Source organism: Anopheles darlingi, chromosome 2, assembly GCF_943734745.1.
Source record: "Anopheles darlingi chromosome 2, idAnoDarlMG_H_01, whole genome shotgun sequence".
NCBI lineage: Eukaryota > Metazoa > Arthropoda > Insecta > Diptera > Culicidae > Anopheles > Anopheles darlingi.
The window spans coordinates 67,201,057-67,228,754 of NC_064874.1; the positions used below are offsets into that span (position 1 = coordinate 67,201,057).

A 27,698-nucleotide genomic window follows, 5' to 3' on the forward strand; every position below is an offset into this window, starting at 1 on the left:
CAGCTGTAGGTAAACCATTCTCGAGGCCAAACAGTACACGCGCAGTTCAGTGCTCTCTTCGGGAACATCTTCTCCTTCGCTACCGCTGGACCACCAACGGTCCTTCGCCGCTTTACCGATAGCCTTGCTGAGGAGGTTTAGAAATGGTTCACAACTACTCAAGCTCTCTGGACATTCGTGAAACAGTGGGACGATCAGCTGCAAACATCGCAACACGGATTTACGGCTCAGACCAACGAGCTGCTCAGATAGAAGCCGAGCGCCAGATTGACAGAACACCGGTATCCAATGACCGAGCGTAGTAGCGAGCATCGCTGCATAAACGGCTATCGCACGTCGTTCAGTGATACCAGCATGTATCTCTGGCAACAATTCAGCAGCTGGGACTTCACGAAGGGCGACATCCGGTTCATGCATAATGCGCATCACATGCTGTTGCGATTGATCGAGATGATGTACTCTTAATTTGCCAACAATTTCCCAGCAGAGCCCGTCGAACGCTTCGACTATTGGCTTGTCTACACTCGATGCCGGGATTCCTTTTAAATCAAAAGGAACATGTTGTCGATGTGCTCCAATGACCGTGCGCAGAATGTACAATTGAATGGGCTGCGATATCCAAAGCTCATTGTTACTACGAATGGAAAGAAGGAGAACAGTAGATTAAATGGCAATTTGGTCGAATGATAGCGGTCGAGTTTTTCTATGCACGATAATTACACAATGGCTCCATAGTCGAAGCTCCGAAGCACCTCTAGTACAAGTACTGCGTAGTATCCTGTCATCTTCACTCCGGTTAGTATGTGATTCATTTTATCGACGCACGTTACAGTTGGTGAGTAGCTGCGGAATGGGAGTAGACGAAACACTTCTTGCAAATACTTGACACCCGGCAATCGATCAGCTGTCGAGGATTCTTGTTGCGCGCACCACTGGAGTTCAACAATCAGTGCTTCACACAGGAAAGGATGCTTACTGAGCAAGTAGTTAAGCTCACTGAAGATGTACTCAACCAGCACCGGCTGAGTAGCATGATCGATACGGAGTAGAAGCTAGAAGGGACGAGTTGATCAATCAAGATAATCCTTTGTTTAGAATTTCCTAGGGTAACTTACTTGGAAAAAATCTTTCACTATTACATGAAAAATGCCAGTCTCGACGAGAACGTTGCGACCATCTACCAAGCTAACCATCAGCTGACATACGTAGTACACGTCCTTCGGCGTTCGTTCGAGCAGCCGCCGATAGTGCGTATCCATGCGCACCGCACGCTGTTCACCATCGTCGTTCGGTACTAGCTCCGATAGAGCCGTCCCTTCACTCCAGTCCTCTACATCCGCCAACAAACCACTGTACAGCCACCATATCACAGGATAAGAAAGCAACTGAAACGGCAGAGCCAACAACGAGTGCCAGCTGGCACTGTCACGAAGACATGAGAAGGAACAAATGGCTCGGCCTACTAGCCGCTGGAACTCTTTATGTGCCGGATCATTCTGATTCGCCCGATCCGGATACATTTGCAGAATATCGGCCACATAGTGTACCGTGTGAGCAATCAACCGGCCAAGGCGTCGAATGAGGTTTTCGTAGCGATCCTGGTTGCGGTAAGTGCGCAAACCGATTGCTAGCACCCGGACAATCTCGAGGGCGATGGTAGTTGAGCGGAGAATGCGATGCAAGCTCACCATCGTACCGTTAGCCAGCGTGTCGGCACCACCGACGGCCATCAGCGTTCCAAACACGTCCGTAAACGGGATCTGCTCGAGAAAGCCGCTCATATCGTCCTCCTTCAAGGGAGCAACCTGTTCGGAACCGGTGCAATCTTCACCATCACTATCCACCACCTGCCAGTCGGTCTGCTGATCAGTTGCCTCACATTCTAAACCATCATCCGTAATAGAAGCAGATATCACATGGCCTACACTGTTCAACTCCACGATACACGTATCTTCTGATTCCGGCGGAGGTTTTACGAACGAATCGCGATCCGGATGGAGCGCCAAACCAAGCTCTAGCATTTTCAACACCTGCCTCAACTCATCATCCGTTAGCACTTTAGATGTCTTCTCTTGGGATGGCTGCAGTGGGTATATCAATTCTCTGCACCAAGAAGCCGTCCCAGCCTCGCAATGTAACAACTGCAACATTACGTTTATGCGATCTTCGGCGGTGCCCAACCAAACGATCGTTTTGGCTACCAGACGCATCCATCCACGGACATTATCACTGAAACACTCGCGGTCGCCAACCGAATCTAACGGGCTCATTGATTGTTCCCCGGATGTAGTGTTACGAGTTCGTCTCGGAGACTTATGGCCTGGTTTTCCACGGCTTGTTCGCAGAAAATAAAACAGGATTGACAAGCTAACTCGCAATCCATCTACTTTTACATTAGGACGACCCTTGCTGATGTCTTGGCTTCCACCTCCAAGCTGAACTCGTATGTAATCCTCGATCTCAGCAGCCTTACCCGCTGTCGCCAGGTGAGTCTTGTTCAGCTCGTACATTCGCTCTTCAATCTCCTTTCCAACACGTTCGTACCGCTTCACGATCGTATCATCCAGCACCATCACACTGTGGAGAAATGAGAAACAAATGTATAATCAATCCTAGATGAAAGAAAACATATTTTAGCAAACATACGACTCAACAGTGGACGCCGTGACCAGCTTTCCATCAGCGCAGAACGCGGTTCCGCTGAAACGCTTCGATGTTTTGCGCCATATCTCGCTCTGCAATTTCTCGTACGTCTTTCTGCAGGAACGGAGACTGTCACGCTGCTTCACCTCTTGAATGCTTTTTCGCATATACTCGTCAAGTAGGACATATAGCGAGTGTTCGACGAATGCTTGCTGCTGGCAAAAGTTAGCAGGGCATTCACGCGTTGCAAAGCCGATCTTCAAAGCGTGCAGCTCGTGGGTTGCGTTTGGTGGGAACAACTGACCGATTTGTTCACGATTCAATGTCACAAGGTTACCATTCTGAAGCTCACCAACTAGTCCGACCCATTGTTGGGTTGCATGCTGTTGCTGCGTATGGCTAACGGCTGGAAGCGCAGGATAGATTTTGGAAACTGGAGTGAAGTCCGCAAGCGTATGGGTTTGCATCTGCGATGCCATCACAGTCGGCAGTGAAGGATATATTTTGGTTTGTTGGTTAATTCCGGTACGATCGATGGTCGCTGAGGCGTTGATGGAAAGTGGAGGTGCGGTTGGTGCGGAATTTTGCTCCTCCACAGGTGTCTCTTCTTCCCTTTGAATCTCATCTTTGGTTGCTTCGATAGGTTGCCCATCACTACGGCTACTAGTATCTGGTGGACGATGCACCGACTGTTGTTCGTTCAGCTGTTCGGTTTGCTGGTTGCTTTGTTCGACGACATCGTTCTCTGGACTGGCGCCAGGTTCCTCATTGTTGCTTATGCATTCGTATCCTCGTATAGCTCGTCTAAAAAGTCCTCCTCTGCGGCGGGAAAGGAATCCTCACGACGTGTTTCCTCCATGGTTTTCTTGCGATGTTTACTGTGCTGTAAAAACAAATTCGAAATTTATTTGCGTCATCAACGATCTCCGCGAACGCGTTTACTCACCTTTTTTTCTTTCATCTGCATCATAGCCATTTTGCAGGAAGTTTACTATAAAATCGGGCGCGATATCTGTCGAATAGAATCAGAGTTCGAATTATATTTCTTATCAAACGTCCTTCTAGAACTATGCGAGTGTTGAACAAAGCCGCAGCACCCACTATGCAGCTCAAAGGTCATCGATCCGACGATCAACAAGCACTTTGCGGGCTTCACACACGCAACGGAGGGACAGGGAAGAAAGGGATCTTCCATCATGCATCAATCTTTATCATCTTTGATGGAAAACTCTTCCAAATTCAGCATTATTCCCCCAGGAATATCCTGATGCGCAAAAGTTGTTTACCACTTCGGTTACCAAGGCCGAAATCACCACAAAGAGCAAACACCGAAATCGTGTGGGGTCCGGATTTAAACGAACTGGAAGGTAGGGCTATGCTTGCACAGTATCCCTATTTCACATATACCTGTTTTGTATAAAACCAAGCCACTAAAAACTTACCAAATTCCAATATTTTACTTAATTTTACAGAACGTTGTAATCAAGCGTTTTTTCCGCGACCAAAACAACATTGTTAAGGCTGCCACACATAGCATGCGTTACAGCTGCGGTCATCTGTCATTTTGTATAGGAATCATCGCCGCAAGTAACGCATGCTATGTGTGGCAGCCTTAAAACACCCTGCTTGCGACCAGATCTTGCATACAAGTTGCACCCGTGCGTACAAAGTGGCCGGTTAAAGTTTCCTTCTTTTATCGATTTCGGATGGATCGCGGGTAGCATTTCGTTCGTTCATTTAAATTAATTTGCGATCAGGTATACGATTTTTATTTTCATCGGGTTTTCCTTCTTTTGTTTTTCTTTTCATCCTTTTGTTGTATACACACTTGCTTCGCTTCGAATCAAACTTCCGAGAGGGAAGCAGGGAATTTCTGTTCACAAACTAACATCTTTTCAATGGTTTTGTCCACCCAACTTCTGGTATCCGAAAAAATAACTTCTCATCTTACTCTTGCCATTCCAAACATCCCTGTCCCTTCGATCACCGAGCGACACCGATGCCGTGATTACTATACGCGCTATTGCGGTATTGCGCTATGAGTCGTACAGTTACACATGATTCTACTACAGTACCACGACCAAGTTCGTGTTAGTTTTGTTGGTTGTTTTGTTTAAGAACAGTTACATATTCTTTTCTGACACATCATCACGTTGCGCATATTCTCCCTCGTTTAACTGGATACAACGGTTTGCTACTATTAAACGTTCAATAAGAACACCCTCTTGAATTTAATGTCTACCGTTTAACGTGGTGTTCGATTGGTTGTCTCCGAGAGAGAATAGCAAAAGAAGGACGAAAAAGAGGAAATCGTTCGTAAACTTGCACTAGCTGATGCTCCTTCACGTCACAACTGCAGTACGACCAAATCGATTGATTATGGATCGACGAGATGTCGAAGGCGAACAGGGGTTACTCCAAACCAATAATCACGATTCAGTTTGATCCTCCAAGCGAGTCGTCCTTGCGCCGTCAGCGAGTGTCATCGTGATTCCATCGTGTAGCGTTGTGTGTTCCACGGAGAAAGTAAAGATTCGCTTTGCAACAATGGCGTATCAGTTTTTAGTTTGCTTTTTTCTTTTCATCTGTGATTACCTTACAATCTTAAGTGATTTTTTTTTGTTTCTCACTTGATACACACTTTTCCTTCTTTTTTTTAATCTTTTGTTTTTTGTTCTATTTCCTGTTTACATTCATTATTAAGTTTAGTTTCTTTTCTTCTTGTTTGCTTTATTAGTAGAGCGCAATGGTGCACTAAAGTTCTACGGGTGTCCTCCTCCATTCTCTTTTTGTTTGTTTGTTTGTTTGTTGGTTTTGCTTTAATTTACTCTTTTCCACTTATTGTATTTCATCTTCGCCGTTGTCAGGGTTTTGCGTGTGTGTGTGTGTGTATTTCAATTGCTTTTTTCAAACCAAAACGATTTCAGCTCCAAGCATACCGACGAACGTTGCGCAAAGAGAAACTATTAGCTGTATCGTGCTTACAAGTTTGATGACGCATCAGCCGTATTTTCGGAGGAACGGCGGGCGAAACAACACATTGTGCAACTATGTAGGTATTTGCAAGAACAAGCAATCAAAAAGAGAGAAAGCTCACAATAGAATAGTATAAAATTGACAATCTGTTCACCAAAGATGGACGACACAAAAGGGTCATAATTTTTGAATGAAAATACTTTGTAATAATCTTAGACCGAAGAAAAACAAGCGCAAAGGATCTTACGACGGCTTCCCGGGTAGGGCATCTTGTCGAGAGACCTAACAATCGGAACAATTAGTTACTCGGAACAATACTTTTCGAATAAGACTTTAAAATTAAATATTTGAAAAAAAAATCCTTTCTGTCGCTGGAACGAGTTTTCATGTACAACTAAACAGCGATAAAACAGACCGCGAATACAACATACTTATTGCAGCTTAAGTGTAGAAAGGGCATTCTATGTATAGTTGGTGTATAGTATGTACAGCTAGATAACATCCTTCGCACTTGCCATCGAATACCCTGCTCTGTCGCATACAGACACACAGTTCTACTCTTCCGCTCGCCAGCACAAACAATTGTACGCGTACGTATTAACGGGGGATTTTGTATTTTGTTTTAATAAATAAAGGATACAACACTACATACACATATATCTAAATATATACGCGCTCTCCGCTCGCTTTAACCCAATATGATGCTTGCTGTCTATCCTGCTGTAAACTGTGTTGTTAGTCTGATCATTCTCTGATCTCATTCCACGCTCCTCTAGCAGTTGCAGCTTATTGTTTTGTAGGGTGTTTGCATCGAAACTTAAATCTCTAACTTAACGATGAGTATTTTTGTATATTTTTCACTTTTTACATTGTTTTTTTTTGCGTTTTGTTGTTATCTTTTTGGTATCATGCGGGAAATAGTGACCCCGGGCATTTGTGTTTACCTATCATCGTTTCTTTTTATTCAATTTATTCGCGCAACGCCTCAGGGTCAACCGAGATTAGTAGATCGGACGAAATACGAAAAGTGTGAAAGAGAAGGCAAAGAACTTTCATATTGAAGAATCGGGATAGGACGGGACAACGATCCATGCAGCCCGAAATTGGTGTCCAACCTAAGGTACCAAATTTTGAAAAAATAAACTGAACCGGCTGACTTTCGATCGACGGGTTAATATTGCTTGTTACTGACCTAAAGAGATATATAGAGCACGTGCTTACACTCTGATCTGTAGCTGACTAATTTTGACCGCATGCCACCCTTACTACAGACAAGTTGCACTTAAGACAATACATTAATAAGGTACCCCCGACGCGCCCCACATTGTCCGGGCGCGCGCGATTATAACCGTTTTATTTAATCGCTCCTTCTTCTATTTTTGTGGCGTTTTCTGATGCAGGAAGGAAGTATCGAAATTAGATATTAAATTTAAATTTAAAAAAATAGAAACAGCATACACCTTGGTACGATAAACGAACGATATAAAAACGCGACTCCACGGAAAGATACGTCAAGCGGTGTAAAAAAAATAAATTAAAGAATAATTAAAATAAAATCAACGGAAGACACGCATACACACTCTCACACATACACACTTAATAAGGCCATCAAGAACAAGAAGCACGTGTTGGCTCTCTAATGAATTTTGTTGCGGCAAAAGAAACAGAAGATCTCCAACATCCTTTCTCTCTGACCTCCGGCATGTCGTTATCGTTGTCAATGGTCGTCATCAATTTTCCAGGGGGGACGAGAAGATGTACGTTGTTGGCAATTGGTCGTTCCAACAATTTTGCACGTTTACGGTCAATCTGACGTCGGATCCCACGATTGTGTAGCCGCGCTTAACCCTTGCGAGCCTTGGATGGTTTGGTCGTACGAAGCTTGCAAAAAGGTACCGACGCGACGACACGCGCTGGCGACACCGCCTCTAGTCATTCGACAGCGATCGGCTTGACCGGTGGGAACTGAATTTCGTCGTAGATTGGAACGGTCACCTTCACCGGGTACTCGACCGCCTCGCGTAAATCGTGACACCAGTCGGAGTCTGCTGAAATAAAATTACGGCAAGGAACCGAAAAACGAACGGGAAACGAATGGAACCAAAGTGTGATTGTGCAACGATAGCATGTAAAACCATAAGTTACAGGGGATGTTGGTGATAAGAAGGAGCGATGTGAAAAAAGGAATAATTGGGAAGTAAAACATAAAAGTGAAGTAGGGAAAAATTAAGGGTAAGTGAACCGTAGCCAAAACGAACGAAAAGAAAAACAGTGCGAATGTGTTTGCCAAGCATATAAAGCAACGGATATTAGCAATACAGAAGTTAACATCCAAACATTATCGAACAAATATAGAGGGAAAAGAGAGAAAGAGAGAAAAGAGACATTGACTTTAGAAACGGTTCATCGGTTTATGGACGGGCGTTTGGAGCTTGGTTGGGCGGCTTTATGGGGAATTTTGCTTACCGGACATCCGATCGGCCGGGCGGCCCTTTAGCACTCCAGCATACGTTCCCGGAGCGGGAAGCATCGATTTCGTCATGTTCACGTTTATGCTGTTGGTGTTCTCGTCGTTCTCATTGCCGCCGATATCAACTTCTGTAAGAAAACAAGAAAAAAGTATGAAATGGTTAACCATTCCAGGGAATAACAAATTGGCTGTTTGATGTTGTTGCTCCTGTCTTACCGGTGATGCCATGCAGCGGTGTACGGAGATCGTGCGCCCGGATGAGCTTACACTCGCCACCCTTCGCGTCTTCGAAGCTGTAGATGTACAGGAATCCATCTTCGCATGCCAGCAGCAGACGGATTTCTTTCTCCAGCTTTGCCATCACGCACTCGTACCGGAGACCGGCCTCAGCCAGCTGGATCGTCGCGTACGCCCGATCCTGCGTAAACACGTCCGTGACGACGTTCGTCGGCAAATAGTTGGTGACCGCTTTCGCGATGAAACTCATGCCCCAGCCGCCGCCATTGGTGGCGGCGGTGGGATCACCGTTCGCCACTACACCACCGTCGTCTTCGCTGCCACCCTCGCTAGAGCTGCTGCTGCTATTACTACTATTGTTGCTGCCGGCCGACGCCTCCAGCGCGATGCTGCAACGCCGTTCCGCCTGCTCGATCGCCTTGGCATCGATGCGGAAGATATGTACGGTTTCGGTGTTCGAGCTGGCCACCACAAAGCTGGCACAGGTGCTGAAGTTCAGCGAGCCGATGTTCACGTGGCGCTTAACGCCACGCCGGAACTCGTGCACCTTCTGGCCGTTCTTCACACAGAACACACGAATCACAGTACCCTTCTCAGACGCGGTCGCCAGCAGGACGCCATTGTACGAGAAGTTCAACGCCGACAGGGGCGAATCGTGCGCCTTCAGCTTCAACCGGCGAAGCTGATTGGCCGCGTCGAAGATCTGCAGCTCACCGGTCTCATTCGCCACCGGATAGGCGAGATGCGACAGCAGCGACAGCGTGCACAGGCCGCGTGGATTCGGCGCCATGCCCTTGATGGAATGTAGCAGTCTCATATCACGGATGTTGTGAATGTAAATACTGTCCACGAGGCAAACGACCAGCCGGGATCGGTTCAGTTTCACCGACAAGATCTCCGACGGGTACCCATAGTTGCAGATCTCCGCACCCTTCTTGAAGTGACAGACCTGGACAGGGACGTAAAGAAACAAAATTGTTAGTAAATGATGCACTGTTTGAGCAAATCCATCTAAGATACTCTCAACGATGGTTATTCAAATTTATGTTTGGATCGTACTATTTAAACATCAGATGAAATTCTAATGTACGAATCTAATGAATGGCATTTTAATACTCTCGCCAGCTTGGTTTTTCGTTTGTCCCGCTAAAATAAACAATTCAGTACCGAGCCACTTACACCACGAAAACAACGGTCTATATCGACTACAATTTGGTCTTTGGTGTTTGGGTGAACGTTGGACTTGCGACCACAGTGCCCCATCGCAGCAAGCACCCTTACCTTAAGCTTGTTCGGCTCGCTAGCCGTAACCACCGCAACGAGGCTGCTGCTGAACAGCCGCTCGGCGATCTTTGTATCCTCGTCATGGCTGCAGAAGATTTCATCAACACGATCCACGGATCCTAGCGAAAACAGTCGATATCCCGTATTGGATACCACAGAGAGCGATCTAGAGAGTCAGAGAAAGGAGAAGAGCGTGGTTAGAAATAGTGAAAAAAAGAACAATAGAAACACTAGCTGTATATTATATTAGGCCCTTTTAACTTATAATGACAAACAGACAAACTCATCAAGGTTGCTGAGAGAGTAATTAATATGAATAACTCGCTCATCGACACACAAAGAAGGGTAAGTTACCATATCATCCCTAGTTAAATAACCTACTGCATCCACACACGGGGCTGACCATCCATTCAGCCCCTCACGTCACTGTTGTTGTTGCACAATGGACACATAATAATTAACCACCCACAGTGGGGGGAGGTAGTCAGCGATCTCTGCACTCGCAGGTCTCGCACGATCCTCCTCCCGATATGACACATTGTCATCTGTTTTGACAATAACGGCGTCGCGCTGTTGCGCAGTGTCCCCATTCCAATGAAAGCGCGCAGGGAATCAAACGCCCTCCCTTCCAATCCGATCGGATCGCAGTGCGAACAGCACCTTCAATCCCTCCTCCCCAAGAGGAGGAGAGGTCATTGTATTGTAAGCGATGCAAGCGAAGCGGCTTTGTTGCACTCATCTCGACACAGTTTACGATCCCCCCAATGGTATGATAATGTTTCGCATGAAAAAAGAGAAGCTTGCTACACTTTGGAATATACTATAAACGCTACTTCGTCTTCCTCTACTCACCATCGAGAAAATGAGTTTGAGAGTAAAAGGAAACCATATAAAATGACGTCATGTTGTTCAAGTAAAGTAGCTTGTACACTTACGTACTTACTCAACAACCACTTATGAAGCTTATTTCTCGTCGAATATCGCGCCTACCTTTTATGGTCAATCAACAAACCATACTTGGCAGTATCGCACAAATAAGCACCATTTCAAGAAAGACGTATTTTTAGCATCCCAAGATAGTAGAAATTTTATTCTATCCCATTTCTAACACAAGTGAACCAAACAACCATACTAGAATATACGCGGAAAAAGTGTGATGCAACCTTGCCTGCCCTCTCCCGATGGGAAGCGCAAGAAAATTCAAATCGTGCTCATAATGCAAACGGCAGAAGAAGAAAAGAGAAAACGGAAAAACTCATCTGTTTCCCACTTCTCTGGGCTTTCTGGGACCAAGGTCATGACCGTCACCGACCTCGAGGGATCAGATGATCGCGAAACCTGCTGCCGTTCTAATTTTAAACCACTCGTTGATGATCACAACCCTCCTTTCTTCTCCTAGCGTTGTGTATTCTCTGTGTTTGTGGCCCACCACTTGATGTAATGTGCGCGGTTTCGTTTAGTGTTTAGAAACGAACGAATATGAGGACTCCACAGTGCTTGGACATTAGGCAAGTTCGTAACAACCCTGACCGAAGCTCACGGTTGCTCCCTAGAACCTTGAACCTACAGGGCAGATGTTCTCGAATGCAGATGTTTCCAATCGGCTTGGCATCTATGGGGTGGCGGTATCGCCCCGATGTTGTCGTCGTCGACGTCGGCGTTGTTGTCGTGGGTGATTTATTACACTAAAAAGATTGCCAACTGCGGCGTATACAAAATTAGCAGCCGTTGGAACACCCACGTTGGAAACCGTGGTTTGGTAGCGAGCTCGCTACCTCTCTCATGTCTCTATTAAAGGAACGGGCCCAGTTGATGAGCGATGCAACGATACACGGTAGAACGATGCTGAGACGCGCATGGTACACACAGGGTAACACAATCTTATCGACATCGTGCGGGGCTGTGTGCAATTAGGTGCGCGGTGGTGGTACGCTCGTGGCTCAACGGTGCCCCCAAGTCTAGCAAAGAACGCTCGTGGTACTAATACATTTGGAGCTCGCAATCTAACACTTGCAAAACATTTTAACCTCATTTACATCACGTATTGAACGTAGAGACGGACTGAATCCAGGACAATTAGTGAACGTGACAAAAATGCAAAAGATGTGATGTTACGGTTGTAAAAAAATTAATAAGACAAAAATGCAATACCTTACTGGCATCCTTTACAGATAGATATCAGGTTGATGTTAGCATTGGCCCGTTATGCCATTAATCATTGAACTAGAATACACGAAAGTAATGTCTGTTCCTGTTTGATCAGAAACTGCTTATCTCAGCAAGCTTTCCAATTACTTTCCCAGTAAACCATAAGAGCAACTGCCCCGTCAAGACTGTCAACCTCAGTGAAGATGCTGTTGCAAGCTGTTTAGCCAACATGATGAATCCAATTCCAACAAACCTATGTAGCATTCGCTTGTGAGTGGTGTTTTTCCCTCCTCTTTGTATATCACTCCGGTCACTCCACCCAGGACCCTTTAATTAGCCTTGCTGCCCCCTGAAGCAAACGGATCGCTGTCCGTCCATCAGCGAATGATTGGTGCCTCAGTTTGCTTCTCCCCGTAGGGGCGTCGTCGTCGTCGGAGAGATGCTGCAAATGTAAATAGTAAAACGGAAAAGAGCGAAAGGTGCTGCATCGTTCATTGCACTTACTCCTTCTGCATTTGCATCGAGAGAGTTTTAAGAAATGAACCGAATACAGCCGGGGCCACTTTCTTCCCGTAGGCCAACGGCTGGATCCTTGTGCCCTTGGCGGAGGCAAGGCGCAATGAGGTTTCAATAACAACTTGTCGCCTTCAGCTATGCGCCAACCTCTATCACAGCGGCACCTCAAAACCATGTGTATGGTGAGCGGCCACCGATTTGTTGAATCGACACCAGCCAGGTGGATCTCTAGGACTACTTTTCTGGCGAGACGACGGAGGAGGCAATTATGCGAGAAACTAACGGTAAGTGCAATGTGCAGATATAGCGTCGTTGGAACTTCCTGGCACTTACTGCAGTGATACGCTAGTACTGCAGGTTGGATTTATATCTCCGGTGTGCGGATTGCGATGGCTAATTGCATCATTCGATCCACATTCGTGACGGACGATCAACCGGACAGATGTTGCTGAACAAGAAGGTACATTCGCTTGTTTTCTGCTATTCCAGATGGGGCAGGGAAGCCAACGAACTGCCATTAGATTCCATATTATGTCGCAATTCAAACGAGATTGTTTAAGATAAATAAATAAAATGGGCGTACGCAACATTTCAGCTCTATAGTCCCGAAAAATATTCCCAGCTAGATTCGTTTAAGTTCATTTAATCTTTTTCAAACTTCCAAGGCTAATTCTGTTTGATGGCCGTGACAAACTGGTTTATCCTCTGCCTTTCATTCCCCATCAGTTACTGCTTATCTGCTCATTCGTACAAAAAATGGAAGTGTTGGCGAAACAAAGAAACTGCCTCAAGGACAGGGCGGAATGCTTCAGAAGATTGCAGTTGCAGCTCAGCTATTGCATCATGCCAGTTCATCGTCAATGTATCCCCACCGCCAAGAATCGGACGAGGGGACAAACTTGTTCTTTGGCAGTAAGACGAACGAACGACGGACATTCTCACTCTCCTCATCGCCAGCCAGTACCAATCATCGCCCAACCAGTCATCCAAGCCAAGCCGCCACTCTGAGTTAACTCCCGATACGATGTCTGTTCCAATGATGATCATATGAGATCCTCCCCATTGTTCGATAGCAGAACTTGGAGAAGGAACGAGGGGCGGTTTCGTGCGAGGCATTGTTGTTCTGAAGCCATGACCGCCAGCATGACCTGACGGTCGTCCTTGATAATGAACTTCCTCGGAAGAGGAATACAGACGCTAAATAGTCTACTAACAAATTACCGAAGCTGCCGCTTCTATCCAGCCGACACAAATTGTGAAGCAGCTGATTATGTGAGAAACAGATACACCCATAGAAGTTGGTGTTGGTGCACAGTAGCTTCATGTTGTTGTTCGTCCAATAGGCCGTACACTTCCTTGAGAAATCGTCGACGTGCCTCTGGCGAAGAACAATATCTAGCGCGGGAAGTCAGATTGTCCGAAACAAGGTAGGCGTGTGAAGGGTGCATGACTGTATGCGTATCGTTGGCGGTGGCGTTGTCGTTGTTGTCGTCATCATCGTCGCCAACAACAAACAATCAATGCCCGTCACCTGAGCTGAGGGTGTACACGCTCGAGTTGTTGTCCGTGAAACAGCGTTTAACCTTGAACAGGGCCCTGCTTGCTGTTAATACGCGGACTATCCATCGAGCGTTCGATCACACCAGGAACTGATCCAAGAAGTGTGATGGTCTTTTCACCTATAGAGTACCTACACACAAGGCACACCTGGTCAATCTGTTTGGGTAGGTATTAAGACACCTGTATCTCGTGCAGTAACCTGACATCACATGGGCCTATCTCCCTTAGCGCCCTTAGCGGAAAAGGGCCATTGGCCTCAACGATATTCTTCTTTTTTTATTATTAGACCTGAACAACAATAAATTAACTTGCCCTTAACGCCTTGCATGGATGAATAGAATGTCATCACCATCTTCCGCGATTATCCACACAAACAGACTAATAATGGCATAGCACCCAATGGTGCTTCTCGTGCTTCAATCTACTCCCCACTAGCCACTACGCCGAAGGATTAAAGCATAACAGAAGAGTCATTGAGAATTGACCTGCTTTCGATTTCTGCCTCGGTACGTTTCAATGTCAATGCCAAAATGGTATATCTGCTGCTAATCGATTGTAAGGCTTGGCTTGTCTACAGCCAGCACCGTAACGTGGTGTTGGCTCGACGCTTCTCCACCTCCCGTAGCACGTCGTCAGCTGCATGCGAAATGGCAGCTTATTATTGATTCCAAATCCCATCGCTGGACGTGCCCTGGCATAGTGATTTTGATCCTATAGTTTCCTCAATTCTTCTAGATCCTTCAGATCGATAAAGTGACCCTGATTGAAGTATTATTTAAAGCAATATTGTAATTCCTACACGGATACAGGTTTTGTTTGGTTGAAACAACTCTGCTAGCTACACAAGTTTGGCAGCTTCATTACCTTCCTCAACATGCAACATTCGAATCACTAGAAGGAACGCTAGGACGTGTTCCACGCCTGATAAAGAGTGTCTGTAGTCGGCATCCTTCGCAATGCGCATACGCTGTAATGCAGAGGTAAGGAATTTGAAGATAACAGCAAAAGCTGCTCCACGGAGTAACTAGCACAGGGACAACGGCGAAGCGATACCATTACCACCGATACCAATTGCATTAACCATTTCCTTTCACGGATCCCCAGTGCGAGCTACCAGCTACACTCCTGTGATAAAAATGGCCTGTGCTGCTTGCTTAATGTGCTCAGCAAACACACCCCGATGACCTTCCCGGAGTTCCTTTTCGTGTGCTGCACCTCCATTATACTGCATTCCAAACATCGCCATGCACCGGAACTAGATATCGGGTGCGTGCGTGTTCTGAGATTTTTTCCTTTTTCTTTCCCTTGCATTGTACCAGCTTGATCGGGAATACGTGACCGAAATGGAGAACAGTATACGAAGCACACCAACAAAGTGGAATATTTGGGATTTCGAAAGTAAAAACGTTGTGTTGATTGTTGTACGCACGAAACCTTGAAATTGCATCCACGGTAGGGGTATGTTCTACCCAGAGAACTGACTACAACGGCAAAATAAACGAATGCAGCTGCTTCGTGACATTGCGAAATTTCGCAATCCAAGTGAAACATTGCCTCAGGTTGACCTATTTTCCCTTCGCGTTGATAGCCATCCCCATAATCAAAAGCGGATTTATTAACCCAAAACAACCCAAAGGAACCCCCCACATGAACACTGTGTACTGTTATTGGCGTCATATACCACGTTAGTGTTGCTGTTTTATGTCGTCAGCGCCTCGTCCTTCGTGCACCGCCAATGATTCGCATGAATAAGAAAATGAAACAAATACTTCGTCAAACCAAAAGAAGCAAATTTAAACAAACATCGTCAGCTGACCAGTCGAGGAGGTGCTCCCGAGAAATTGTGACCATGCCTGCTCCCCAGAAACTGCTGCATGTCCGGGAGCAACAGCAGCTGCATCGCTTCATTGTCAATTCACATCTTATCATTCGAACTCGCATGATGATTGTGTTGTCCCACGGTTCAATAAAATAAACGGTTTCCCCTACAATTTTCGTTCGCCTGTTTTTTTTTTGTTCAGTTTTAAATGCACCTATCGAGGAGGTGCATCCGTTATCTGAGAAATTGTACGGGCAAACATACCGCGCCGCCATTTACCGAGGTGCTAACTTGCACAAATTCCCCTCACGCCTAACTGTTGGCGATGACTTTGCCCCCCACGCCTTCTCAGAGAACCTATCAGCTGGTATTCGACCTAAATAAATCCTTCCCGTCAAGTTCAATGCCCGGTCGCAAGTGGTTGTGTCCATTTGTACTCCCAATCTCCCAGTGCCATTCGATAAGATTGCGCACGGATGGCGGGCTGATATCAAAGCGAATAAGAAAAAAGACACACTCTGATCTCGCCGTTTACGGGGGCAACAACCTGAGTACTTTAGAACCCAAAAAACACCCCACCAAAATGGTTTCGTCTATTCGTCCTTAACAGTAATGTTCATCTCTCGACATACTTGGTAGACCGCAAGGGGCCGACGAATGAACGGAAGTGATCGGCTGCTATACTTGAAACAAGCGTCAAAACAAACTTCTGGCGAGGATGTTGACCATCAACTACGATGGCGGCGCGAACAGATAAGAGCACTGGCTGGCTGTCTACTGCTTCACCCGAATCCACTATTGCTGGTCGCATGTTTGTCGCGTGATTTTTGCTGGCAGACGCTGAAGCACCCACATTACACGCCCCTTTTCAACGATGATTAGAGGTTTGTTTACCGTGCGGGGCCACTCAAATCTTACTCATACACCTAGCAGAATCCTAGCCACTTCAAACACCCGTAGGAATCCAAGGAGTGCAGAAACACTGCAGCTATATAGAGCTAACTTAATCAACTTCCAAAACATCCCGCACGTTCACGTCATTACACGGAATGTTATCAACCAGCCTACCCAAAACAATTTGCGCCAGACCTGCTGGAAGTGTAACGAGAGCCTCACGCCATGGTCATCGGAATCCTGCTTAAAGTAGGTCATACATAGGGTAGCGTATGGAAGCCCGATGAAAGTCCCCATGACGATCGTACCATTTCTTTGTCCTTTGAACACCGAGGAGGTCCGGGACTTTGTTCAACCAGCTGCAAGCCACTCAAATGAGCCCATGTGGTAGTGTACTACAGGATTGGCGTAAGGTCAAATCGTACAGGAAATGTGCATTAAATGGGCACAGCTGATTGCCAACACCACCTTTCGTTGGGGACAGGGGCCCTGTGCAGTCAGTGTATGGGGCGGTCTGGTTGACCTCCACTATATATTGCTGCACTTAAACACTCCTGCCGCTGAATCAGCGACCACGACAGTGTTCTCACTGGAACTGGTTTTTGTGGTCAAGCAGCTGAAACTTGAAACCAGAATTTAGTGCTGCAACCAACGCAAACGAGAACCTGCGGGAGCTTAATCGCTATGACGTCAACACAAAGAATCAAGGGGGAAGTGAGTCAGTTTGGGCTACTAACAGGCCCCTAATCATGTCACCAACACACAAAACGCATGCTGAAGAGGTGATTGGCTTCCTAAATGCGGTGATAGACCTGAAACCGATGACGCGCACGGACATGTCAGTTCAGGTGCGTGTAATCGGGCAAGTCATGCCCATTCATTATCAGCGGCCGACTTAGTGGAGGGTTGTCATATGTACCCATCCTTCCCTGTGTGTCCCCATGAGCCCCACGGCTGCGGAACAGCTGACAACAGCGTGCACAAAACTCGACGTGTGCAAACAGAGGTCCCCCCGCTCTGCTTATCTGAATTGCATCAGCCAACTTGGCTCACAGCTGTTGTGTATCCACTACCACTGTGACAGTGTGCGCACGCGCACGATCACCGAGGACCACACGTTAAACGATGACCGCATCCGAGAACTCGGTAGCTCTCTTCCTCTTTTGCTCGTTCTATTATGTAAATGCAAGGTCCAATAAAGCACTACCTAAGTGAACATACCGACTGCAACCTAGGAATGCATGCAGCAGTGATTTAAACGGACAGAACACACGCATAGCAAAACAGCAGGTCAGTGGCAGTCGTCACACAGACACACACATACACAGACAGTTCCATCGAGGTGATGATGATGATGATGTCGTTCGAGATGCACTTGCGTTTGCGTAAGCTGGGCCTCACGCTGGGCCATGGACTGTTGCAAAAACCTGTTCCTGTGACCCGGTCCATCAGCTGGCTAGTCATACGATCAACATGGCGCGATATGGATGGAAAAGACCTTCCCCTACTGCGCGCGGTACTACTGAGGGTGTAACAAATGCTATTCGTGCGATCGTCTCAATCAATCTCACCAGCAGCGGTTCGTTAGTGTGCTCATGTATGCTTGTGTTTTATTCTTAGAAAATGCAACCCAGGTGTGAATAGCAGCAAACCAGCTGATGGCAATAGAGCTTACCATCAACTTAACAACGACACACACCACAACTTCTTGGACACTTGTGCAGTTGGCAGCCAGAGAACGCATCAGACTGACTATAGAGATGATGGTGGTGGTGCTGGCGACGAGAGATGATGAAATGTACAAAACCTGTCGTTGCAATCGTCATGATGTAACAAGCAAAGAGTCTTACTAGCTTGTGGCATCGCCTGTATCGCCTGCATCCCATCGAATCAGCAGCATCTGTTGCACCGCCACATCCCTGCACATCCAGTGCCAGACATTCAAATGTCCTTCACTCGAATCCTAACTACTAGGGGACTCGGATTGGAATGACTTCGGGTCTCGGGATCGGATGGATGATCGTAGGATCGTTTGGCACGCGAACAAACCCCCTTCATCGCTTAGTCGCTACAGCAGTAGCTGAGGCACGTGTACGGTAGTAGGATGAATGATGCGAGCATTCTAGAACGTACTCGCCCGCTGTTAACTGCCATTCTCTCCCTCTCATTCTCTAACACACGCATCGTTCAGCGTTGCATCTCGCGGGTGTGCACCACATAGGAGAACCAACTCCCTGACTGGCTGGCTGGTGTCCAATTTAAATATTCTAGCTTGCAACGGTTTCATAATCATATACGCGACGCAAACGTGAGCGAAGGGACAAGTGCAGTCAATTGCTCGGTACCGACTGGTGCACAGTGTGCCTCCGTTATTTAAGAACACTCGGACTCGGACGACACTGGGAAGTGGCTAATGGTGTGATGAATGATAATCTCTGCAGTGCACACACCCTCGTGGTACTAGGCCATGGTATAAAGGGCATTTTATCGGCACAATTAGATATGATCATGCGTTTCAATTGTACCAGAGCACATCTATTCCTGTGCCTCGGCTAGTAATCATAGACACGTGTGAGGTGTTCCTACTACTCATCACCTTTGCACAGTTAGACAACGTGCACTGCGCGTCCCTTCGTATCAAGTAGCAGTAGTAGACACTGCTATTATTTCTAACACCCATAGAAACACTTCGACTGTGACAATAATTGCCACAATGAACTGCATCTTGAATTCAACAACTAGCGTATCAAGTAACAATTGGTATTCCCACTATTGAATAATGATACTCATTATTGGAAAAGTGAAACAGATAAAACAAATTTACCTCAGTGTGGTACCAACCAACTGCTGACAACCTGAAGAAACACAGCTTTGTGATCTACATACTAAGGAATGGATGACACATTCTTACTCTATTTTATATTTAGTTTGAATATTGCTAATGTCGTTAGTAACGCATATTTGGCATCACGTACGGTCGACAATCTAGAACTGACAGATCATCTGCTCTTCAAGTCACGAACCAGCGTAGGAAAATCACTGGACCTGAGAGCCGCTAGTGTTCCCGAGAGACAAAGCGATCGCATTACTGAGCATCACAAACCCAATCCCCGATGATGAAGCTCCGATGGCACCACCGGAATGCAGTTTGCGTTCAATTGGCATTCGCTAAGCTAGGAAACATCCACCTCACCACCATCATGTCGGACGTGCTATGACGCAAATGCACCGAACCGACTCACCCCCTCCTACCGACCGACACGGACCGGACTCGTTGTCTGGCGGTTTGGGGGGTTGGAAAGAAAAATTCGATGCCGACAGCAACAGTAAATGCAACAGAAATATGTACATAAAACACCTTCCGTCTAGCACATTTCCAACCAGCCCCGCCCGGCCCTCCTGCCGCGCCTGTCGTGCTGTCTTCCTTATAAAGTGTGTTTGGTGAAATCCGGCAGCACCAACCAGCTTATCGATCAAACAGGCAAGGAATTAGCTGCCAACCGAAGCGCAGACTTTGCGCTCTGTGTCATCATTTCTTTGACCAAATACCAACCACGTCTGGGAGCAACGGTTCTGGTTTTTATATCATGACCAAACAACACTCTATCGCGACCGATCGCGGTCCGCAGACCATCCATGATGGATCGTCTGTTAATGCAGCATTGCTTGCTGGTGGTGAATTCAAGCGCACAGTCGGAAGCTCACTTAGGCACACACACAACGGGAATTTGGTCGAAGGTTAGCTCATCAACTCAACCGTGATTATCAGCGGCCTTCGGGGAGACTTTGGACTTTTAAAATTAGCCGAGCAACTAGAAACTACACCAAACCTCCAACAAAAACCTCGAATGAACCTCGCGGAAAACCATTGCTAGCAAACAAGGGAAATAGCGTCGCAATCGGCGAACCAATATATTAGTGTAATGCGCATTACTGTATTCATCCAGTCCGGTTGTTGGATTGAATCATAACAGTACAGGCTTATCACGCCAATAATTTACCTTCTGGCAAATGAGTCACCACAAACTGCAACCTGCGTTGCAGAGGAAGACGCAAAACATGTTTTGGTTTTTTCTTTCGCTGGCTAGTTTCTGTCACCATCAACGCCATTGGCCGTTCGGTTCGGTAGGTTGTGGTTAAGGTCACCCCATCCACTAGGCAATACTGACGTGCGTTGTGAAATAAGCGTTTGGAAAACATCTTGAGCTTGGCCACAACAAATATGCGCCGAAACCGAAACCACACAGCGAACATAGTAGTAGTACGCAGCGCGCGTCTATGCACGCAACGCGAACCATATGCGCAAACCATCACACCACCTGACCCCACCGCTACCCCCACAAAACATCTAAATGCTGCTACTACGGTGTGCGTGCGATGCTTGCACAACGTCCCCAAACCCAAACACGGGCCACCACCCACCTTCTTTCTTTGAAGAAGTGCGTCCTCTGCCATTGCCAGCGTTGGAAGATGCGTCGCTGACCAGTAGTGTGCGTAGGAGCGTGCGTAAATGCGCGTTTTCTATTTCTTTTCCTTTTCTCGAACACTCTCGGTTTCTCTTCTTTGAGCTACACTTTCTACACAAAAGCCCAAACCACAAGCGAGTACGCGTAGCGATCCTATGCGTAGTAGCTGGGGGCGAGCGATCGTGACCACGGCGCCCAGCCCAAGGTGTGGTTCGGTTTTTTGTATGACTTTACCGTTCAACGGAAAGAAGGGCCATTTAGCGGATAGCAACATCGAAGCAACGATGATTGGTGGGCAAAAGACAGTGCCGTTACCCTTCCACCACAGTGGTAAGAAAGAAGCAGAGTTGGGGGTCATATCAACTTTGCACGATGACGAGCTGTGGTGGTGATAATGTATAACATTATCGATGTCATCATTACCTCCTTTTACAATTGTCATTTTACTGTCTCTATCTCAAATGTATTATTTTTTCAAAAACAAAAGATATGCCGGGATCTTTTTTTTTATAAAATATTCGGTCCAATTAACTCGTATCTATTTGATGATTTATGACTATTGTTACAATCTTCACACATAGATGAGAAAAACTTAAGTTATATAAATATTGTGTTAAAATATTCACGAAACTCGAGGAGATACACTGCTAGTAACAGCCTGCTAGTATTACGGAACAATGGCGACAGATTTCGTCGTGCACACCAATTAGTATTGTATAGTTAGCACCAACCAACCGATAGTTAACAATGGTTAAATAGCAAAAACTATCCCCCCGATGATATGTCACGAGGCTGACCACTTTGATGTCCCGGGACGTAGTAACTCCGCTTTGTGCGCTCGCATGGAAGCTCTACAATTATTCCCGAATGACTGGCTTTTCCATAGTTCTGACAAGGGCTGCAGGTTACGATGAGAAACCCTGATGACTAAATATTCTCGTTCTCAGTCAAATACCCGCTCGTATGACTGGAAACATGTCCCAGTATTTCGGCTTCTAAATAGACAACAATCCACTCCGCAATACCGCTTTGCGTGCTCTAGCTGGACGTTCGTTATAAAGGTGGCAGAGCGGGAGAGGTGAGTGGGGTCGTGACCATCATAATGTATTCATGGCAGCACCGTGTATGTAATGCTGGTTCACTGGACTGCGGCTGTGGCCAACAACGACGACGCTACTGGTACTAGCGCGAAGCGTTTCCGCTGGCTTCTCGGCCCCCTGGCCCTGTGAGTCCATATCTTAACAACTTCCATCTCCTACGCTCAGCCCCACTCCCTCCACTGCAGTCAGTCCGGTTGGTGGCCAACCGCCTTCCGCCTTTTAATGCCGCGAGAAACGTGCCCATTTGACGCAGCTGATTTCGCTTGCCACCCCTCGCCGCGACCGACGCTGCCACCACATGCTCCACACCACCACATGATCAGCCCACCAGCGCTCCAAACAAAGGCCTTGGAAAGTACGAGACGACGCACGGCGTCGCGAGGATGGAGCGATGACGCGTGCCAATATACGTGCACACAAATGTGTGTCATCATTCGTTCCACACTGGTGAGCTTGTGTGAGCTAAAATGGTAGTGGTAGTGGTAGTAATAGTAGTAGTAGTAGTAGTAGTAGTGTAGTAGATAGAGTAGGGAATAGAAGGGGTAGTTTAGCTTTGTACGCTTTGGGAGGATTTTGGACGTGAATTGATGCGACGACATAGCGTCAACGGCGTTCGATGGTACGACTCAAGATGAGGATCATGATCTCGACTGATGACGACTCGAGCGATCCGGTTTTCATCGCAGATGGGACATTGGAGTTTGTCATCGGTGGGTTGGTCGTGGCGCACTAACAAGCGTTGCGTTTCACGATTCGTGTTTTAAAAAAACCCCTTTGAAATCACACTGAAAATGAAAAGGGGTTTTTGGAACCCAAATCCCACGTCATTCATCAACTGCAGGGGAGCAAATCAAGGCTCACAAGGAGGGAGAGAGAGAGAGCATTGCAAGTGCACGAAAAGTATCACACTCTGTACAGTGCCGATCGTCATTGCTATGCTCCGAGGACGGTGAAGAGGTAGTAAGCATTAGCATCAATAGTGCTGGCCAGAACGAGCAAAAGTGAACAAAGAGAGCGACTGCGCACCAGCCAGCGGTCGCCGTAGTACCACCAGAGCTCGTGTATCGACAAACAAACGCTCAAATCGAGGCCAAACAGAAGCGAATCGCCGCTTGAACGTTTGCTTTTTGCCTCGGCTTTCAGCTGATCATACCACCCACCCCACCACCACCACCACCCTCGTGTATCCAGTAGCATGCTTCTTCTCCTACACTCCTCGCTCTGCTTGTGCTGTTTCCTTCGATGCAGCAGCATACTCGGAACCCGCGCTTATCTGTCCTCGCATCAACCGCTGGCATCTCTAAACCAGTGCTCCTTTTTCTCTCATTAAACTTCCTCCAGCCCCGTCTTCGTCAAACAGAAACCACAGCCTCTTCCTGTGAGGGGCCAGATGTAAACAAAGAGAAATTTTTGTTTATGCCTCCCGACTCTGCGTATGTATTGGTGGGTTATGTTGTTTGTGATCAGCTTTGATGTTGCCTAACCACATACACACACACACAGACACACACGCGCGCGTTCGAAGAACGCACTAGATACAAAAACTCGCAGTAGGCCAGAGTGCGCGCGCGCACATTTTCTTGCTCGATGTCAATTCTCCTATCGAATCGAGCTCCAAGGGACAATGTTATTTAGCGTATTTTAATGATGTTGCCTCTCCCCCCCTTCCCCTTCCTGAAAGGAAGTCCGCTGTTGATCGATAAGCATAGCAGCAGATAGTGTGCAATATACTCCCCGCCTTAGTATGGAAATTCCGTGCACCCACCAGGCTACTACGATTTAACTAAAGCAAACAAAAAAAAGGAGGTTACTGCGTATATTTTCCAGCGAAAGCGTTTTTGGGAGGATGGACAGTGGCTGTAAATTCAAATTCGTGAAGATCCGTAGCTAATCCGTAAACATCCAAGCCTGGTCGATTATTGCTCCTCGCCCAAGATGCTTAGCGCGGCCAAACAGGTTATCGATTTAGCAATCAATCCGTGGGATGTTCAGGCAATTTCCACTGTTTACGTTGACCGAAATGGTACCTCACGGTGCAAGGCGGGTCCACGGGCAAGTGCCACTCGACCGCTGTCTTGGTTCGAAACACCATCCAGCAAGCCCTCTTGATCACGGTTGCATATACTGAAGCCGTCCGATGATCGTTCTTCAAGGTAACACACTATGGGACCGAGATAGATGGTATCACAGATTCTCGCGTCTATGTGGTCGGTGGTGGTCACGGGGAGCTAGCGCGACTGCCAATTCCAAGCCAGTCCAGTCATCCAGCCACCCAGGGAACTTGTAATTGCGCCAATCGCGCGCAATGAGTATACAAATGTCATTCAACACAACAGCAAACGCTCGGGCAAGACGACGAGATCCCCTTGTCGCTTTAGCTCATTCCACCATCATAGCAGATGAGTGGTGGGGTGGAGACGAATAAGGAGCTCGTGTGTCACCAGCAGCAGAGGAGCCGCCGATACACACAACACAGCACAACAGTGCAACAATTACCAGCAGAGCACTACTGCAGGCAAGGGCAGCAGAAGGTCGTCCGCCAGTCAGTCAGTGAGGAGAGCTACTACTACAAGGCACACACATGTTTTTGTTCCATCATGATGATTGCTTCGATGAGCCCCACAATCAATCATATAGGGTTGTCCGTCTGGCGACTAGTGATCATCAAGCCTCCGCACAAGCAAAGCTGTGTTTTTGGGGCACGACTTAATGGAACCCGCGAGGGGGGAAATAGTGTTCTGGATATCCAGGACATCTCATTACATTATAGGAAATTTTTGGAAACCCATTTGCCAACAAGCAATCGGAAGCGGGGCAATACATCTTTGAAAATCCATTGCTTCGCGAAATAAAAATAGAAACAAATTCACAATAGAGTGGCCTGCTAGTGGTGGTAGGTTGTCGGACACACACGTACACAAGGTCTCCTTGAAAAGCGAAACATTCAGGTGTGTTGCGCGCGCGCTGCATATTGTTGTAGTGCTTCTATACCACCGAATTGTGGCCAATGGCACCCCCGGACTGTGTGAAGTCATGCTCGCGCGCGTTCTGAGCACAAAGAAGCCCCGAACCAAAAGGCGCACACAGCACACACACACACACACGCACAACTCTCGCACACACGCGGGCATCGTTGTTCCAAATACGGTCAAACACACTCTTGTGTCTTGTGTTTCGCTTTAGGCCCGAGGGGTACGATGCACACAAGAAGCACACACAAGCATGCACGCAAACGCACGCACGCACATGACACCACCGACGGGGGAAGCAGAGCTCGTTGCTGCACTTTGGGTTCCATTAAAAATAAAACATTATTCACACCGCCCGAAATGGACCCGGGCCTACGGGCATTTTTTTATAGGAAAAAAATAGTCACCCTCATACGATGGATATGCAAGGTTTTACATTAAACTTCACACACATACACAATAGAAACAAAACAAAGGCTACAATTGCTGCGTTAATTACCGCGGTAGATGGTGGTTGGTGGTGGTACTTACGTATAGTCCTGATTAAAGCTTATAGAAAATCCTCCATTTTTGCCGAAACATTTCTGATTTATATCACTCATTTAAACGATTTAACAACGGCGTCCGGCGGTTCGAGCGGTGGTTTCGAACGCGAAAAACAGGGAAGGTGGCGAGTGCGCAAGATGTAAGAAGGGACGACCGGACAAACAAAAATGCTCGCGATCGAAGAAACCTGCTGGGGATGGATGCGACGAATGCACACACTCTGGTGTTGGCGACCGCGGTGTCTCTGTGATGGGCCCGCGCCTAGGATTCGCTTTCAGGCTCCGACGGAGAGACGGGGACGGTGGTGCTGATGGTGTTGGTGAGGGTTAGTGGGCCCGCGTGAGAGTGCGCAGAGGAACGCGCGTTTTGCTTGACTCTTCTCTCACTCTGATCTCAGCTGCTCTTTGTTCGCGGGTTGTTGTTGCTGGTTTGTTTATAATCGTTCCTTTTGCGATGATGCTGGGGTCGGGGATGGCTTGGATCGCGCGCGTAAAAAAGAGTGATCTAATGAACCGAGTACGAAACCACAAGAACGCACCCCGCACACACGTTAATGCACAAATCAGTTCAAACTTCGAAGCCAAAAGGTTCTTTGCTAAGGATGATGGCGATGATGATGCCGAGCACTTTGCGCAATCACCAAACAAACAGCACCGAGAACGTCCTTGTTCTAGTCGTATTTCTCCGACCACACGTACTAACAGACACACGCACACGTACAAATAGACACACGGTTCTCACGCTCTCGTCAACACTTGCTTCGAATGCTTGCTGGTTCGTGTACCAACAAGAAATTAACTCTCGGTTGTTCTCGCAAGCGCGTTGTAAAAATCACTTGAAAATGCTTGTCAGAGATTTGAATTTGGAAAAATTCGAACCTCAAATCACAGTAACCACACTACAACAACAAAGCAATATCCAAATCGTGCGTGTTGGCGCTCGGAGTTCAACCGCGGCTGTAACGGGTTGGACTTTGCAAGTACAGTTGAGTCTGAAGGAAAAATGTTCCAGCTAAATCGTCGCCAAACAACGCACCACACACGCTCTCGATCGATTAACCCGACGAAGTGTTGTGCCTGTGGAGTGCAGAAATAGAATGATTAAATCCAATCCCAGGACTAAACTGACCATTGACTGTCGGGGCTGAATCGAGCGTGCTTGCTCCTTTGGTTTTACTGATTGCGTTTTGCGATGCGCAATCAGCGACAAACGAAGGAGTGGCCAGCGGAGTGCGAAGGGATAAATGGACCTAGAACCTAGCACAGTGCGAACAGCTGGGGAACGCTTTTCGCAGTAAAGTGTTGTCCAGTTGTAATTACTTGTGGAGATAACGGTGGTTGGGCTGCTGCTGCTGCTGCTGCAGTGAATAGCCGCAATTTGCCTTTTTCCTCTATTGCACAACAGTGGAAAAAACCAAAGTTCGTTTCAGGCTGGCTAACGACGACAACGGAGAGGCGCTGGATGCGAAGATTCCAATTTTCCTTTCAGACTGAACTCGACGGGGCTAGGGCATCGCTGTTTTCAGCTGAGCGTTGTTTGCCTCTCACCAACATAAGCATGATTCTGTTTGTGTTCCCTCGGTCACCTTAGCCAAAACGAGACGGTTGTTGCCTCGGGTTCCCGTACGGCAGGGCGAGACGCCCGATCGAAAGGGTAAAACACGCACGCGCAAAATCCCAATACGAGCATCGTGCGTCGTCACAGCATAGCTGCACCAACACACGCGCAAACATGCGATTGTTTTGTCGAGCGTGCATCGGGTTTGTTTACCTGCTGCTCTCCCGTTTTAATTGTCTCCTACTACTCTGCTCATTTTCTCCCTTTTCCCAAGGCGTAGCGCATAGTTTTGCCATTTGTCCAGCTAATTTCATATCGAAAAGGCACCTGGATATAAGACAAATACTGAACTAGTTTCATTCTTTACAAATCTGCACTGTACAGCGTTCCTTCGCTCAAACACAACGCTCATTCAGATCCATCCAAAGTGTAGTTTAATTTAATAACTACATGATAATTTGTTTCATTCAATAAATTGTTTTCATTACCAAAAAACCAGCTTTGCGCGAAGCG

The 27,698-nt window shown here is 47.0% G+C and overlaps 2 protein-coding genes and 1 long non-coding RNA gene across 4 annotated transcripts in view; all 3 read right to left on the reverse strand.

Moving 5' to 3' along the window:
- The window catches only part of LOC125952627 (ectopic P granules protein 5 homolog), a 9,372-nt gene extending 5,955 nt beyond the window's left edge, over positions 1–3,417 (reverse strand). Inside the window, exons 1-4 of the mRNA XM_049682219.1 lie at positions 2,647–3,417; positions 1,116–2,577; positions 721–1,052; positions 1–634 (exon numbers count right to left, since the gene is read on the reverse strand). The exon at positions 1–634 is cut by the window's left edge and continues 192 nt beyond it. Coding sequence (XP_049538176.1) covers positions 1–634; positions 721–1,052; positions 1,116–2,577; positions 2,647–3,122 — 2,904 coding nt within the window. The 5' untranslated portion in view covers positions 3,123–3,417. The remainder of the gene's footprint in view (positions 635–720; positions 1,053–1,115; positions 2,578–2,646) is intronic.
- Positions 3,418–3,420: 3 nt separating this feature from the next.
- Positions 3,421–4,142, reverse strand: LOC125952664 (uncharacterized). Its single transcript, XR_007468825.1, has 3 exons — positions 4,086–4,142; positions 3,590–3,655; positions 3,421–3,526 (listed from the first exon to the last, which is right to left on the reverse strand). It is a non-coding gene; the product is annotated as an uncharacterized LOC125952664 (long non-coding RNA).
- A 254-nt stretch (positions 4,143–4,396) lies between these two features.
- LOC125952647 (WD repeat domain phosphoinositide-interacting protein 2-like) lies at positions 4,397–27,104 on the reverse strand. 2 transcript variants are annotated; one of them, XM_049682255.1, is made up of 6 exons: positions 26,948–27,104; positions 25,614–26,704; positions 9,608–9,776; positions 8,306–9,275; positions 8,086–8,217; positions 4,397–7,664 (listed from the first exon to the last, which is right to left on the reverse strand). In XM_049682255.1, exons 2-6 carry the CDS (start codon positions 25,682–25,684, stop codon positions 7,552–7,554), a joined length of 1,455 nt encoding a protein of 484 aa, XP_049538212.1. In that variant the 5' UTR covers positions 25,685–26,704; positions 26,948–27,104; the 3' UTR covers positions 4,397–7,551. The 2 variants fall into 2 exon arrangements, with proteins under 2 accessions (XP_049538212.1, XP_049538211.1); XM_049682254.1 differs by having other exon boundaries at positions 4,397–7,667.
- Positions 27,105–27,698: the final 594 nt, after the last annotated feature.

Excerpts from the sequence above, each read along its gene's own strand:
- LOC125952647 (XM_049682254.1), bottom strand. The coding sequence starts at position 25,684 with ATGAGTGATATAAATCAGAAATGTTTCGGCAAAAATGGAGGATTTTCT. Across the intron at positions 9,276-9,607 it reads GCGAGCCGAACAAGCTTAAG|GTCTGTCACTTCAAGAAGGG; the intron begins GTAAGGGTGCTT and ends GTCCCTGTCCAG. Across the intron at positions 7,668-8,085 it reads CCCGGCCGATCGGATGTCCG|CAGACTCCGACTGGTGTCAC; the intron begins GTAAGCAAAATT and ends ATTTTATTTCAG.